The sequence below is a fragment of the Trachinotus anak genome, unplaced genomic scaffold, assembly GCF_046630095.1.
Source record: "Trachinotus anak isolate AG129_WGS33_773 ecotype Australia unplaced genomic scaffold, CSIRO_AGI_Tana_v1 ptg000003l, whole genome shotgun sequence".
NCBI classification, from domain to species: domain Eukaryota; kingdom Metazoa; phylum Chordata; class Actinopteri; order Carangiformes; family Carangidae; genus Trachinotus; species Trachinotus anak.
In genome coordinates, this window is record NW_027273854.1 from 496730 (window position 1) to 513585 (window position 16856).

The following is a 16856-nucleotide window of genomic DNA, read 5'->3' on the forward strand; positions in this document are numbered from 1 at the left end:
GTCTGCCTACAGGTGGGAGACTGAGCGTCTGGTGACCTGGTGCAGGCAGAACAACCTAGAGCTAAACGCTCTGAAGACAGTGGAAATGATAGTGGACTTCAGGAAGAGCCCAGCCCCACCCACCCCCATCTCCCTGTGTGACTCCCCCGTGGCTACCGTGGAGCATTTCCGCTTCTTGGGAACCACCATCACACAGGATCTCAAATGGGAGCTAAACATCAGCTCCCTCATCAAAAAAGCTCAGCAGAGGATGTATTTCCTGAGGCAATTGAAGAAGTTCAACCTGCCAAGGACTATGATGGTGAACTTCTACACCTCCATCATCGAGTCCATCCTCACCTCCTCCATCACCATCTGGTACGCTGCTGCCACGGAGAGGGACAATAACAGACTGCAGCGTATCATCCACTCTGCTGAGAAGGTGATTGGCTGCAATCTTCCGTCCCTCCAGGACCTGTACGCCTCAAGGACTCTGAGGCGTGCAGGGAAGATTGTAGCTGACTCCTCCCACCCTGGACACAAACTCTTTGAGACACTCCCCTCTGGCAGGAGGCTGCGGTCCTTCAGGACCAAAACCTCTCGCCACAAAAATAGCTTCTTCCCATCTGCTATTAGCCTCATCAACAAGGCTAGAGAGCCCCACTGTCACTGATCAATTGCACCAATCACCAGAAAAAATTCCTTGTATGTGAAAACATACTTGGCAATAAAACTGATTCTGATTCTGATTCTGATTCTGATTCTGTTCAGACTGGAACTACAGGGACCTGCTGCTGGTCTCTGTGAGCCGTTTTTTATCCTGTATCTGTTGATCTGTTCACGTTCAGTCAGGCTGACCCATTAAAGCCTCTGACTCAGCCGTGATCAGCTGTGATCGGCTCCTGTCTGCTGTGAATCATGATGCTCAGACAACATCCCTGTGACACTGAAGGAAACTTAAAAACAGGAGGATTCTTTATGAAGTTCTGCCGTCTGTTTCTCTGTGGAGCGACATCATTGACGATGACATCATTAGGAAGTGATGTCACACTGAATCAGAACAACATGTTTCGTGTGCGAGTTCATATCTGACTCTTATTGTACTTGCAGAAAGGTTTCATAAAATTTCAAAAACCAGCGGGGATGGATGAACTTGGGGCCTTTAGGGGCCATTAGGGTCTGGGGCCCACTTTACTTACTCATCCAGCCTTGCTGCTTGAAAAGATTTTTTAATTTAATGAGATTTTAATGGTTGAAGTCCAAACTAAAAAAAGGTCAAACTGCTGCCTGTTTTGTGTCCATGAGAAGTGAGCAGAGCAGCCTGTTCCACATTTATTCTGAAGGGATTCAATTCAAAACTGACCCACATGTTCCAGGTCCCTGAAACAGCACAAAGGATTATGGGAAAATGATACAAGGGCATGACCTCAATGAGCAAGACCTCAAATGATGTAGGGCTCTGTGTGTGTGTGTGTGTACGTGTGTGTGTTCTAACACCTGAGGAGGTGTGGCTACACACCTGGGAATCCCAGTGTAGACTGTGTAAGTGAGATGTGCTTCATTTGTTTTATCTTTTCATTTCAGAGCTGAGTCTGTTAAATCCAGCAATAAATTAAAGGATTCTGGGCTCCAGAGTTTCAGCCCCCCCCCCCCCCCCCAATGTTTTATTTGTTGTCAGAAGAAGCAGCAGCAGATCGTTCAGTACAATATAGACTTTATTAGTTCACTAAAGTTGAATATGAAATAAAAAGCAGATCGGCTTTAAATGATTCACAATTCAGTAATAATCGAGTTGCCAGGTTCATGTCAACACAGGAAGTATGTTCCCCTACAGCTGCCGCACCTCTACAAAATAAGAGCCCTCCAAGGCTGGAAACACTTCACTGTCAACTCAAAGTTGTGTTTGAACTTTATTTCAGTTTCTCCTCTGGTTTCATGTTTGATTATCATTACTGAGTGAAGTGAATTGATCCAGACGTGGAGTCGTCGAGGCGGGCAGGTGGCACTGAGCGTGCTCGCAGGTTTCTGCAGCGTCTAAACTTCATGTCAGACGAGATTTTCATACCAACTACAAACTCAACGTCCCAAAAAAAAAAACTCCGTCTGCGAGGAGCGACGGCTGAGCTGCTGCTACCAAACAAGCCATGAAGAGAGTTATAAAAAAAAAAAAAAAAAAAAAAAAAAAAAAAAAAAAAAAAAGATGGTTCTTTGTGGCGTTGAGTAAACAAACCAACAGTGGGAGGCGGCCACCAAACTCAAGAGCCAAAGTTCAGCTTCCAATCAGCAAAGTCCAGAAAGTTTCATCAGTCCAGGAGTCCAACAGACGACAAAGACCGAAATCACAGAACTGCTTGGGGAATGTTTCATATTATTTTATTGTTTTTTTCAACTTTATTTTCATCATAGCAATGGAAAAATATAACCTTATACAAACGTCTTCAATTCTCTGAATCTTTTTTAAACAAGCAAAAACGGTGAGTGACCCGTCCCCAAACCAAAAACTCAAACGCGTCACCAGCAGCTCACACTGCTCGGGTCAGAGGTCGCTTTATTTTCCATTTGGCACTCGCTCCTCTGAGGATTCCCCAGTGGGTTTAGACTTTTATTTTGAAGGGATTTAGTGCTGTTGTTGGGAGCGTGGAGCGCAGCAGACTGAGCAGGTGAAGGTGTTTGTGTCCGTCAGAGCTCCTTCGCTGTTTTAGTGCTCGAAGAAGAAGAAGAAGAAATAAGAGCAACAAAAATGTGAAGTTTCCACAGAAGTCCACAAAGTCTCGATTCTCTGATCCACTCAAGTCTTTGATTTTATCGTCGTGTTTTTATCCATTCCCCTCCTCCTCCCCTCCCCCGCCGTTGAGGGGGGGCGGCGGCAGGTCGGTGACGTCATCGTGATGTCGTAGGAGAGCCCAGCTACAGCGAGAGAGGTGGATTGTGGGAGGAGGGGGGGTGGGCTTGAAGGTGAGTTTGTTTTTCATTTGAGGGGGGAACAGGGGGGAGTCAGAGTCCAGTCCACAGGCCATCCAGAAGGAGGAGGGGGGAGGAGGGGGTAGTCATCACCTGCTGGATCTGAGGGTGGTGTGATGTCATCATCTCTCGCTCGCTCACTCGCTCGCTCACACGTCTCTCTCTCTCTCTCACACACTCATCTCACTCGACTTCTGCTTCGACCGGACGCTCGAGACAAAGACAGAAGATTAATTCCAGTGGGGCAATTTGTCCTCATTGTTCACTGATGTCGATCTCTCAGCTCTCTCTCTTTTCCCCGACCAGCAACAATCTGAAAGAGAAGAGGAAGAAGAGACGGCGATGAGGACGAGCTCGTCAGGACAGACCCAGACCCTGATCCAGACCTGAGTGCTGGTCTCAGATACTGTGGTTGGTTGGACATCATCCTGTCAGAGTGGTGCATGATTTCTCCTCACAGACCTCCCTGTGTGTGTGTGTGTGTGTGTGTGTGTGTGTGTGTGTGTGTGTGTGTGTGTGTGTGTGTGTGTGTGTCTGACCAGGCCTGGCTCTTGAGCTTGCGGAGCTCCTTGGTGGCCCAGGTGGCCAGCGTCTTGGTCTTGGTGGTTTTGGAGCGTCGACCCTCCGTCAGCAGGTCATTGATGAGCGGACGAACCTCCACCAGCTTCATCACGTCTTTACCGAACGCTGTGCACAGGTCGCTGAGAAAACACACACAAACACAATGTAAACACGGGTCAACAACAGCTGAAAGAAGAAAAAAAGAAAAGAGACAAAAAGAAAAATCCTCTTCTCACTTTTTTTTTCAGTTTTTATTTTTGGTAAAATTCATTCTTAATAAAAAGCACAATTGAGGCAAAAACCCAGATCTTTGTTACTCAGAACATCTGAGAGGGCTTCGTTGGTGTTTTTTTAAAAGAACACTTGGCAGCCGATTGGACGGACCATCTGTCAATCATGATGCAGTACCCATGGTTGTGACGACAAATAAAATGCTCTGAAAACCAAGTTACTTCTCCAGCGCTGCCTGTAGCTCCGCCCTCTGACTGACTAACAGGTGTAAACGAGATTCTGACTTCACCTGTTACAAACTCACCTGCTGCGATAAAATGAAGCTTCAGGCAGGTGGAGGCGGAGTCATGTCTGCAGATTGTTTAAGTTACACAACTTTTACTGTCTGTTAGTTAAAGATTCATGTTAAGTTGACAGAGTCACAGTGTGACCTGTCAACGTCGTTACCGACACACACACACACACACACACACACACACACACACACGCGCACGCACGCACGCACGCACGCACGCACACCTTTAAGGGGGTTAGATATTTAAAATGAGTCATTGTGTTCTGGTCTCAGATACTGTGGTTGGTTGTACATCACACTGTCAGAGTGGTGCATGATTTCTCCTCACAGACCAACACACACACACACACACTCACCCGATGAGTCCGGCTGCGTTGGCCACCACCCCGTCAGAGTGGTCCTCATCCTCTGCTATGTGATGGATGAAGGACAGGATGAACTCCACTCGAGGCTGGACCAGCATCACATCAGCTGCAGGGAGGAGAGGAGAGGAGGAGGAAGGACAGATGCAAGAAGAGGGGAGGTTGTGAGGAGATGAGTTAAGAGGAGAGGGGGAGGACAGTAGGAGATAAATAAGGAAATCAAAACATTCATCATGCAGCATTCGTGGTCGACAGGTGGGTGTGACTCAGATCGTCACTGTGTTGTGTTTGTGTGTCTGTTTGTGTGTTGTGTTTGTGTGTCTGTTTGTTGGGTCCCGCAAAACCAGGAAGCTGTTTAGGTTTTGGCTGCACCTGCAGCTTTCTGGGTGAAAAGACCCGAGTTTCTCTGCGACATCGTAAAATCCTCCTGATCCTCTGCAGCCAGGAGGAGGAACCGACGTCGGGGGGGTGTGTGTGTGTGTTTGTCTCTTACGGTGGACGTTCTCCTGGTCTCCCTTCAGGCCCTGGATGATCCCGGTGTAAGCCTCCAGACAGCCCTCCCTCAGCTCGTTGAGGTAGTCCACCATGTCGTAGTCGGTCTGAAAGCAGGTCAGAAACACAGCTCAGTGCCGCTGAGGTCTGGGTTTAGGTTTGTGTGTGGTGACGAGACACCGAGATCCACTGAACTATGGGTGTCAACATTTTACTGTGCAAAAACAAACTGAACATGTGAGCAGCCATTCTGACCACAGAACCCTCTCCTGGTGGGAGTCAGCCCCCCCCCCTACAGGGGGCGTGGCCTCTCCTGCAGGGGCGGTCCTGAACCACAGGATGTTTTGCAGTGTGGAGGTCTCAGGTAAACGTGGTTGTCTTACATCACAGTCAGCGTGGTGCATGATTTATCATCACAGACCCCCCCCAAAACTTCAACGACTCAGTTTGTTCATTTGTTCTAACAGTTTGAGATTTTATTTAATGTCAGAAAATAAAAACACCAAAGTCACAGTTTTAATATCAGGTGTTGATATTTGATGTTCCTGTTGTTTGTGCGTGTCACCTGCTGGATGGGGTGTGTGGTTACCTTGTCGACCTGAGCCTGTGACGCCTGCTGCAGGGTGTCCAGGACGATGTCCAGGTATTTCTTAAACTCTCCTCCGATGGCCAGAGCGATGTCACCGAATGCTGAGAGGATCTGAGGCTTCACCGACCGGTGGACATTCTCGTTCTGAGCAGACACACAAACACAGTCCATGATGATCCAACAGCTGGAGGTGGTTCAACAACACACAGAGGATCGGGAGACAGAAAACAGGTGGAGAGGGAGGACAGTACAATGTGTCCCGGCTGGGTCTGCTCAGTGCCATTAATCACCTGTCATTCATTTACATGCAGGTTCCCCATTGTCTGGTTCACGTGTTCACTTGAAAACAGATCTTAGATAATTAGCTTCCAGTTTCGGATGATTACAGAGGAACAAACAGGAAGTTGTTGCTGCTGCTGTGACTGCTCATTACTGTTATGACTAGTAGTCTCTCTCTCAAACCCGGTTCTGCGTCAAGTTTCTGTCTCGTAAAGGAAGTGCTGCTCTTGGTGGGAACTGCTGAATCTCTCTTGTACTTTAAAGAGAAGGTCTGGACCTCCTCCGTTTGGAAGGTGCCCTGAGAGAACTTCTGTTGTGATTTGGCACTTTATAAATAATATCAGTGTGGAGATCTCAGATAAATGTGGTTGTTTTACATCACGGTCAGCGTGGTGCATGATCATCACAGACCACACACACACACTTCATCAGTTACTAACTGATACAGAGGGGAGGAGGAAGGAGAGAGGCAGTCAGAGCAGGTTCCTCACCCCAAGGTTCTCCAGCAGCAGCTGCATGATCTCGTCACAGTAAGGCAGGATGTTGGACATCAGAGCTCTGCACAGGTCACACACCAGACCCACCGCCGCCAGACACACCTACAACAACATCATCATCATCATCACCACCACAGTCAACATGAACATTTATCTTGTTTAACACATCATCCTGTCCACAGCCTCTTCATCTATTTCCTGTCTGTGCATCCTGTCAGATGGACCCTCCTCTCCCCTCCCCTGCTCCCTCCTCTTAAAAGGTTTCTGAGGAGTTTTTTCCTTGTCTGGTTCGAGGGTCTAAGGACAGATTTTATTAATTTGGAAATTAAACTGAGCTGACCTATATACAACGACACAGTAACTCATGATGTATTTGTAATGTGGCGCCCCCCTGTGGCTGACACTGTCTGCTGTCCCTGAACGATGCATTCAGGAGCTCTGATCGTTCATGTACTGTTTGGGTCTCGGGTTCTCTCACTGTCATTACAGCAGCAGTTTAACCTGCATTCTGCACAACACAGACACACAAAGACAGAGAAACAAACACAGACAAACATGCTGTTGTTGTAAAATAAAATAAGGTTCAGTTTATCTGGACTTTCCCTCCTCCTGTCACCAGGTGATGACATCACTAACAGCTGATTCAACATCAGCTTCCATCAGTGTGAATGAGGTGAAACAAGAAGCTCAAAGATATAAAGACGAGCTCGTACTCCTCGTGTTGGACTGACCCTGTCTACCTACCTGGTACTCAGCGTAGTTCTTCAGTCCGATGGCCAGGAAAGGCTTGAAGGCATCCATGTATTTCTGGAAGTCACTGCCCAAAACTGGAACACAAACCCACAGTGACCATTCAAGAACCACAGCTCCACCACATGGTGCTTTTTAAAATCAATATGGATTTTTTTTTTTACAATACAAACCTCCACAGAACAGGAAACTCACTAATTTATCAAAATGAAAAATTCAGTCATAAATTACATATAACTCACAAACAAATTTTGGCTTCTTCTAATTATCCTTCATTATTTACACACTTCTATTGTCAAAATTTAGGCCTCCTCCCTTGAGACCCCAGGGCTTTAGCCTTTAGCTTAGCATCATCAGTTTGACAAGAGCCTAAAGACGTGGTTTCAGAACTGTTTCAGCCACAGTGTGATTCATGAGGACAGACGTGGCTGACAGCTCCATAAACAGAATCATTTGCCAAATGACTTCTGACGTTGAGGATGAAGCTTTGATCTTAGTTTAACCTGAGTTTCCACTTCTTCAGTTATCAGGAGTCTCTCTGTGTGTGTGTGTACCTTCCACTAGTGTGGACACGGCCATCAGAGCGTCCTCCTGAACGCCTCCAGAGCCGGCGGTGCTCTGAAACATCCTCAGCAGAGACGCCATCACCACGTCTGAGATCTGCAGGGCGTCCTGATGCTGAACTTTACGAAGAACGTTCTAGAAGAAAACAGGAAACAGTCAGTCTGACTTTTATTCTGAAACTGCTCCCATGCACAGGTGATATGGTTTATTGATCAGTGTGATCAGAATATGAGGACATAATGACTGGCTCCTAACAGGCTTGGACACAGCTGACTCCTCCTGTGGACTCAGTGGAGGCTGCTGTATGATCACCTGATGATCACATAGAACAAATACTGAACAATAAGACTGACACATGTTCTCAGGTCTGAGAATAATATTATCTGTTATAGACCAGTTATTACATCACACACTGATTAGTAACTTTAATATGGAGACTGAAGTGAAGTGACTCAGGTGTGTGGCCTCACCTGGAGAGTGGCACACAGCAGTGACTGCAGGTCGTTGAACTGGATTCTGTCTGAGGTGCTCTGGATGTGAGACTGAGGACAGAGAGGACGACCTGTTACTGCTCTGTGCTTCATCATCATCATCATCATCAGCTTTATGTTTTTGATTGTTTTTGCCTGTTAGTCTCTTGTGAAGTTTGAAAATGCATCAAGAAAAAACTTCAGACTAAGCTGACTGACAATACAAGGAGTCAGTTAAACAGGATCCAGGTCCTTGGATCCTCAAACCTGATCCACTACAGAAGATGGAAACACACACAATTTTGTGCTCCCACTGTTCATAGTGATTACACACAGTCCTGACGTTAAACCCCACCCCTGATCCTTCACCTGTCTGTCCTGTGTCTCACCTCCATCTGCAGGACCTGCTGCAGCCTCTCCATAATGACCAGGGTGGTTTTCTGGACAGCAGGGTAACAGTCCTTGGCGCTGTTCTTGACGATCTCCATCAGAGCCTCGTAGGCAGCAGAGCGCAGGTTGTTCTGGTGACCGTCAGGCCTGAACAGGATCACAGGAACCATCAGGATAAAGACCCATTGAAACCGTAGAAACAGATGAAACTGTCCTGTTGATTGTGCACCTTAAACTGCATGTGTGTGTCTGACCTTGTGTCTTCTACATTTCTTGTCAGTGCTTGTGTTTCTGCAGCAGATTATTTTAAACTTTCCTCTCAGGCTCAGTGAAACTTTCTCACTTCACACTGAAAGCAGGAAGTCCTGCAACAGGAAACTGTCACACCACAAACAGTGTGCGATACTATGACAGTGGTCTGTATCTATCGACACAACTTGTGTGACTTCACTTTGCATTGATCTTCCTCTACACCAGTTTCCCATCAGCCCACCTGTCCGTGGTCTCCAGGAGTTTCTGGACAATGATCTCAAAGGATGAGGACAGACAGTAGGTGTTGGGCTCCTCCTGGTCCTCTGCAGCATCTGTGGCTTCATAAGCCGCCTCAGCCAAAGAGGAGAACGCCTGACGGGAGAGAAACCACAGTTACTCTTGAGCTGGTGAATGAAAACAAGCCACGTGACGTCAAACTGCTGGATCCAGAGCTGAACAACTCAATATGGCCATGTGTAACATCCAAATGAGTCCAGTTCTCTGATGAAGGTAAAATGTGTCCCATTAAAACCAGTAAGAATGTAGCACTGCGGTGTTACAGAGAGGCCCCACCCCCCGCCGTGAAATTCAGATGTTTTCTTTCCCACTGAAAATCCTGACTCATCACAACATCTGTCAAAATAATCCTGACAACTTTCACTGTTCAGCCCTCAGGTCATGGATGGTGTGTGTGTGTGTGTGTGTGTGTGTGTGTGTGTGTGTGTGTGTGTGTGTGTGTGTCAATAAACTAGTTCAGTAAAATCACATTAACACTTTGTGAACAGAAGGTAAATGTTTTCCATTAAAGACTCAGTCTCAGTTGACCCCCCCACCCCCACCCCGGGTCTCACCCAGCAGACGTTGGAGGCCACCCTGGGCTCGGCACCCAGACCCTCGATCAGACACTGCAGTAAGGGGGCCAGGTAGACCTCATTGATGGCGGCTTCAGGCAGCAGCTCACAGATCCTCCCCACTGTCCACGCCGTGGTGTCCCTCACCACCACGCTGGGGTCCTTCATCAGCTCGATCAGGGTTGGCATCGCCTGTGTGTGGGGATGGGTGGGGGCAAGGGGAGAAAGAAAACAGTGATCAGGATCCAGTTTGAACCTGGTTACTGAGCTGCCACAGTAACCAGGTAACCACAATACAACTGGTCAGAGACAGTTAGTTAGCGACTGACCTGTATGACCAGCGGTTTGAGCTGGTTGAGTTCCGGGCCCTCCAGGATGGATCCGAAGGCCATGACGGAGGCATCGCGGTAGCGCCAGTCAGCATGTTTGATGTGTTCTTTGATGAAGGGCAGGACGTGAGGAACCACATCGTCCTCGCAGCAGGTCGCCAGCAGCATCAGACACACGCCTGCCGCCTTACACGGGTTCCAGTCGTCATCGTCGTCATTCTCGTCCTGCAAAACAGCGGGCGGTGAGACGACCCCCCCACAGGAACAAACCGTGTGAGGATGATGAGTTCGGTCTTCATCAGGTGTGTTACCTGTTTGGTGAGGGTCTGGGTGAGGATGGGGACCAGGTACTGCAGGGCCCCTTTGGCATAAAATTTACTGGTGTGCTCTGGAGGGCGTCCCTGCTCCGAGGCCTGCCATTGGATGACAACAAACAGGAACAGAACATTAAACCAGTCAGAGGGGAGGTTTTAACTGGGACTTGAACTTGAGAAGAACATGAGCTCACACAGACCTCTGAGGCCTCAATGGCCAGGTCCATCTCCTCGTCACAGACGTTGGACCAGAACTCGATGCCCTGCAAGGCCACCTCATCGATGTCACTCTTCATCGCCTCGATGGTGATCTGAGAGAAGAGGAAGGATGAAAGAGGACAGAGGAGGAAACAAACAACTAAATTATCTCTAATAAAAAACCCATCAACAACTTTAACCAATAGAAAATGTAGTAAACTGTTCATTCATGATGAGATAACTGAAGGAAAAACTTCTGTATTTGCAAATATCCAATTTAAATGAGTCACTTAAATCTATCACTGTGAAGGTACCAAACTGAGAACAGCTAGTGACAGATATTTACACATAAATAAAGGTGTGTGTGTATAAACACACCAGTGTGACTCCTCTGTACACCAGAGTAAAGAACGTGAACCTAACATGAGGCAGATGATCTGTCCTCTTACCGCAAACAGAGCAGGGCCCATGTACGTCTCCATGTACTGATAATACAGAGACATGATCTTCACCAGGTTCTGTAAGGCCGCCACACGCACCTGAAAACACAACACTGTTAAAACAGGAACACACACACAGAAACAGTAAAACTGTCAATGTTGGCACATAAAGAGTTAAAGAGCAGACAGGAAGACGAGTGGATGATCTGTTAAATACTTGACCGGACGGTGAAACTGTCCTCCTGCCTGGTGTTACTCACTCTGGTGTCTGGACACTGTGTCGCCTCACACACCACCTGCATGATGAAGTGTCTCTCCGTCTGAAAACAATCAGAGAAAGACTCCAGAGATCTGTTTCAAACCGAGGAGCTGAACCATCTTCACACTGAACTACACTCAGTGTGTGTCTGAGGTCTGATGGGTGTGTATGGGTGCGTGTGTGTGTGTGTGTGTGTGTACCTCCTTGTCGAAGTTGGCTTTGGTGAACTCCAGAGAGTTGAGCAGGGCGTTGGTAGCAGCCAGCTTGACGTTGTTACTGGGCTCCTCCTTCCTCATGCCCTGAATGATGGCAGTCAGGATCTGGTTGGCGTTTTCCTGCAGCTGCTCTGGGTCCTGAAGGCACCACGCCAAGTTAATAAGCATCATCATTAAACTAGTACTGACCTAAAAATTACAGCTTTAATACAATACAACACTTCAAAGTCCTGTTTTAGTTGAACTGCTCATGAACTCACCATCTGTGATGACCAGGATATGAACTGAGACTGATCCTGGATCAGATTTTATCACAAATCTTAAACCACAACAGACCTCAACAGTGAGTCCAGACCAGTGAGCCAGACCTCACCAGTGAGCAGGAGTGGGATGAATATTTGTGTCTGTAATTTACAGATATTTTGGAAAGAACTGTTTCATTTAGTTCTAATTACTGATTGGTGACTTTCCATTTATTCAATGATTTTGAACTAATTATCATTAGATGAATAATGAATGTTGGTTTAAATGTTGATTCTTTTGAAGAAATTCTCTCTCAATGAAGAACCTTCATCAACTGACAATTATCAGAGTAGATTAATGAGTAGATTCATTTTGTTTTATTTAAGCACAAAACTGCAACATAAAATGTGAAAAAGTGAAGACTCTGAATCAGCTGTATTTTCTGTGTGTGTGTGTGTTTGTGTGTGTGTGTGTGTGTGTGTGTGTGTGTGTGCGTGCTCACGATGTCCTGGCAGATGTATCCGATGGCCTCCAGCGTGGACTCCTTCATGTGTTCGGTGCTGGAGGGGTCCGTGACGTTGGCCACCAGCTGTGGGATCAGCTCGGGCCACTGGTTAACGGGAATTTCTGCACATGCGATCCCAGCGACGCACTGCGACGCCGAGCTGGGCCGGTACGTCTCCGTGCCCAGAGTCTGTAAAACCTGAGAGGCAGAAACAGACAGAGGTGGTCAGACACGTCGAGACGACGATTAGATCAACTATGTGGATGTTTTGAGTGCTTACGTAGTTCTTGATCTCGCGGCGAGCGTTGGCATCGATGGCCAGCCATCTCTGCTGGTACTGTGTCTTGACATCAGGGTCTTTGGAGGTCAGAGAGTTCTTCACCTGCAGACCAGCAGCAACTCGAGCCACCTGAGTGTTCCCTGGGTTCGCCAACACTTTGGACAACTCCACTAGGAATGTGGGCTGGGGGGGGGGTCACAGGTGACAGGTCACATGACAGCTGAGGTTGTCATATCAAATACAACAACCGTACATATGTGAATTTCTCACTAGGCCTTGAACACGTCATCTTTATAAAGCCTATTATTCTTATCACTGATCATTTGGCCAGTTCTCTGATGAATTTATGCCTGTCACAGTTTACCACAGGCCGATGATAAATTCACTGTCAGTCCAAACATTTCAGACAGTTTGGCTTCTGCTTGAAAAATTACGACTCATCAATAAATTATCCAGTGATATCAGTCAATTTTCTGTCAATCAACCAATCATTTGAGCTGTAAACCACAAACAGTTTGACTGTTCCTTCATCTCTGCTGCTGCACAATCTAAAGCTGAACCTCATTTACCTGGTTAGGAATGTTGACGTCACTGTGAACTCTGGGAAACTTACTGCAGAGTTTGTTTGTGATCACTGCATTCACTGAGTCGACTGTGGTGTGAATAATCACTATTTTACACTGAGCTCAGTGCAGCTGCAGCTCATCTGTGTTTAGAGCTGCCGCTAATGACTTCCATCACTGATTAATCTGCAGACTTGTCTGGGTGAACCATTTGGTCTACACCGTGTCAGAAATGAGTGAAAACACCTGAGGCTGAACTGTTGTGACGACTTCTTTTATATTCAGTTTCCTGTCATTCAAGACGGGAAAGCTTCAGATTTTTACATTTGAGAAGATGATCAGAGCAGTTGGGTGTTAACTCTCAGCCTGTTGACTAATTAATTGTTCGAGCTGATTGGAAATGAATGGGATCAGACTGTCCTGATCTCTTCCTCCAGTAGTTTACACTACTGGGCACCGTGTCAGTGGAGCAGGAAGCGTCTGCAGATGTCGACCGTGCCTCAGAATCTGTTCAGCACTGAGGAGTGCTGCATCATCAGACTAATGTCACATCCAGCTCTGCACCACACTGACAGAGCACAGATAGAGTCAGTCTGTCTTCACTGACCTCCCTCCATGTCTGATCATCATCCTCCTCCTCCTCCTCCGCAGCTCTTTACACCCACAACACTCAAACACCTGACAGCCTCCTCTCTGTGTGAAAGGGGCAGTTTGACATTTTGTGGAATGGACTCCTGATTAACCCTTTCTCTCTGGGTCACTGATGCTTCCTGCTCTGATTCCCTGCAGAATTATCGTGTTAGTCTACCTGCCCCTTCCTGTTGGAACCTGCTGTACCTGTAACTCTAACAGAAGATGGAGGTTAAAGTCTGTTGGTATGACAGTGTCATTCCATCAACACTGATCCTCACTACATCTGGATAATACAATGACATGACTACACTGACATGGTGTTAAATCTGTTGTTTCTACAAAAGGGTTAAAACCTCCTAGTGTTCATCTCTGGATGTGTCTTCACCTGTGTCAGCTACAGAGGATAATTACTACAACTCATCCAGCCGCCGCGTGTCCCACTCATCTGACTGCAGGATGAACACACATTAACAGATGCCTGAAGAATCATGACATGGACCAGGCTCAGTGTGTCTTTAAAACATCAGGAATCAGTGGTTTCAGAAATGTGACACAAAAACTACATGAACTCTGAAACAACATCTTAACTCAGCAGCTGTTTCCACCACTTTCACACACTTCTGGCGGACGGAGTCCACTTCAAATGAGTAATTCACTGATGAGGACCACTACATGATGCTGAAAGCCCTGGAGAAAGCTAGTAAGTGGAAATTGGGTCGGTTTTTTGGTGTGATATATTGTTGATGTTTATAGAACACTTCTTGTATTATGAAACTAATGTGAAGTCGCACAATGGACAATAAACATGTTTTAATCAGAGTTTTGGCTTTGTATTGGTTCTTAATGTGCAGTCATATGATTTTATACCATCTATTCTAGATTTTAAGTTGTTTGTTCTCCTGTTCCAACTTCCTGTTTGAATTCAAGTATTTCTGTTGTGTAAAGCTTACTGCATCAGAAAACACAGATCTCAACCTCAAGATACTCAACCTTTCACACCTGGGCAACATGGAGAAAATCCTCCATCACCATTGACCTCAGAATACACAAGGTCTCATCTGTCCAAACTTAAGAGAGACTGTTCGGGCTCAGGTTGAAGTGAACAGTCACACCAGTTAAACAGGAGTTTAAAACAACATGTTACATATTTCAATAAATGATGTGGAATAATCAAAGCTCTGAAGACAGATATATGACCTTCTCCCAACAGTTAGTCTACCTTCATTAGTCAGTAAATGATAAGAACCATTTCCATTCAAAGTTAGAGCCCATTTTTAAAAACAAGTACTGGGTGCGTCAATATAGTAATGATACAGGTGCAGTCAATGACAGTTTCTGTCACTTTAAGCAAAAACAAAGATTATCATCCTGTTGCTGCTTCTTGGATGTGATCATTTACTGGTTTGACTGGTCTTCGGGCACCGTAAACTGAACATTTTGGACTATCAATCAAACAAAAGACCTTGAAAATGTAAAGTAATCCGCAAAATAATAATTATACTTAGATTTCTGTTAACCTGGAGCCCTCCCAACATCAGACGGGTGTAGCTATCTCCATGAACCGCTGCCAGCAAAATCTGTGTGTGTGTGTTTTAATGGGGGGCGGGGGGTAGCAGCAGAGGAAAAGCCGGGCCCAGAGGAGGAGGGGGGCTCCAGCTGTCTTCAGCTCCATCCACGCTGCTACCTGTCTATAGCAGCGGGGCAGTTAGCTTCCCCTCCACCCTACCGCTACCGTAAACCACCACACTCACCAGGTTCTCTATCGCCGCCTGCTCCAGAAACTTCTGTGCCGCCTCCAGTTCATTCCGATCTAGGGAGAGAGAGGGGGGTGGAGGGGGAGAGGGGTGATTCAGTGTAATGCTAGCTAATTAGCAGGCAGATATGGTTAGCACGCAGGCTAACACGCGAAGGCGTGAGTCTTAAACTGGGCGGTTAAACTGGTCCTGCAGCTCTTTAACACAACACACTCATTATCAGGATTAGTTTCCATGAGTGGAATGAGAGCAGGAGTGACGGTAACTTCGCCGGTGATAACACCGGGTCTGGCCGCAAAGACACGCCGAGCTTCCAACGTGCGTGTTAGCCACCGTCAAGCAGGAGGTTCTCGTTTAGCATGCTAACATTAGCCAATGCCAGAAGTGACTATAATAAAGTTTAGTGGACAAACAGCAAACCCGTTAAAACAACATTAACTCAATCTGAAGCCGGTGGACTGGTTAATGCAGCGGCTGGGATGGGCGTTTTTCTCCTCTTAGCGGCTCCAGAGTAATGTGAGCCGGGACAGGCGTGCGGGGAGGCGGCCGACAGTTTGAATGATACAAGCTAACGGCTAACGAGCTAGCAAAGCGGCTACGTTAGGCATGGGCAGGGTCGGTGCTGCTAACCTGCTACATCCAGTCGCCAGGTCCGCCTCCACCGGGGAAATGTATGTTATTATGATGTGACAACGCATATACAGTTAATCCCAGCGTCCCGACGAGTTAATTACACTGTTAAAGAGCGATTAAACTCCTGACAGAGTGCTAAGTCAGCAGCGGTAGTTGAGGCCGTAGCGGTAGCAGGGTTAGCATCCCGAGCTAGCAGTCTGCTAGGGAGGCATTTCCCTCCTTCAAACTTTCACCGGCTCACCGGAGCCGCCCAACGCCGCGCCAGCACAGCCCCGACCACCCCGTGATCCAGCCCCAGAGTCCGGGTGTGCTGTGTGTACAGTGTCGGTACTCACCTGGAGAGACCGTTTTCTCGAGGATCGTGATAAGCTCCATTCCGTCCCCGGCGCGCTCTCTTCACTCGGACGGTGTCTGTTGCCGCGCAGCCGTCACAACGGGATTATATTTCTTCCACGGGGCTCGGTCTGTGCCAGACACTGGGCGGGTTCAGTCAGTACAGAAAGAGGCGGAGGTTCCCCGGTGATAGCTCGGTGTTTTTCACTCGGATGGTGTGGGAAACGTTAACGGCCGCGGTGCAGGTAACGTCTCGTGGTTTCTCCGCCGCCCGTTCACATCCTGTGTTGTCGGGAGGGAAAGGGCCGCGCTCCTCTCCCGCGGAGGGATATCACGCACTGTGACGGCGACGTGCTGCATTCACGGACCATCAGACATTTCGAAACTGTGCCGCAGCGGTTGAAACTAACCATGTACTTTTACTCGCGTACAACTGCGAGGTACTTGAACTTTACTTGGGTATTTCCATTTTATGCGACTTGATACTCCTACACTATTACATTTCAGACAGAAATATGGCATTGTAGTCTTTACTGTACCGCATTGAAGGTTTTGACAGCTGGAGTTATTGGGTATTTTTGGATTTTTTCTAATACAATTTAATCTAAACTGAGCAACCAAACGTGGGTTCAAA

The 16856-nt window shown here is 47.2% G+C and overlaps 1 protein-coding gene and 1 non-coding gene across 2 annotated transcripts; both read right to left on the bottom strand.

Moving 5' to 3' along the window:
* Positions 1-1676: 1676 nt before the first annotated feature.
* kpnb1 (karyopherin (importin) beta 1) lies at positions 1677-16538 on the bottom strand. The gene is made up of 22 exons (XM_071464435.1): positions 16225-16538; positions 15254-15312; positions 12307-12489; positions 12024-12224; positions 11264-11416; positions 11065-11124; positions 10814-10903; positions 10367-10477; positions 10164-10265; positions 9853-10077; positions 9524-9715; positions 8914-9044; positions 8420-8567; positions 8031-8102; positions 7551-7695; positions 6991-7073; positions 6241-6348; positions 5471-5614; positions 4883-4988; positions 4384-4498; positions 3480-3641; positions 1677-3253 (listed from the first exon to the last, which is right to left on the bottom strand). Coding segments are annotated over exons 1-22 (2631 nt in total). The 5' UTR covers positions 16265-16538; the 3' UTR covers positions 1677-3252.
* LOC139619385 (small nucleolar RNA SNORA79) lies at positions 4713-4852 on the bottom strand. The gene has a single exon (XR_011690383.1). It is a non-coding gene; the product is annotated as a small nucleolar RNA SNORA79 (small nucleolar RNA).
* Positions 16539-16856: the final 318 nt, after the last annotated feature.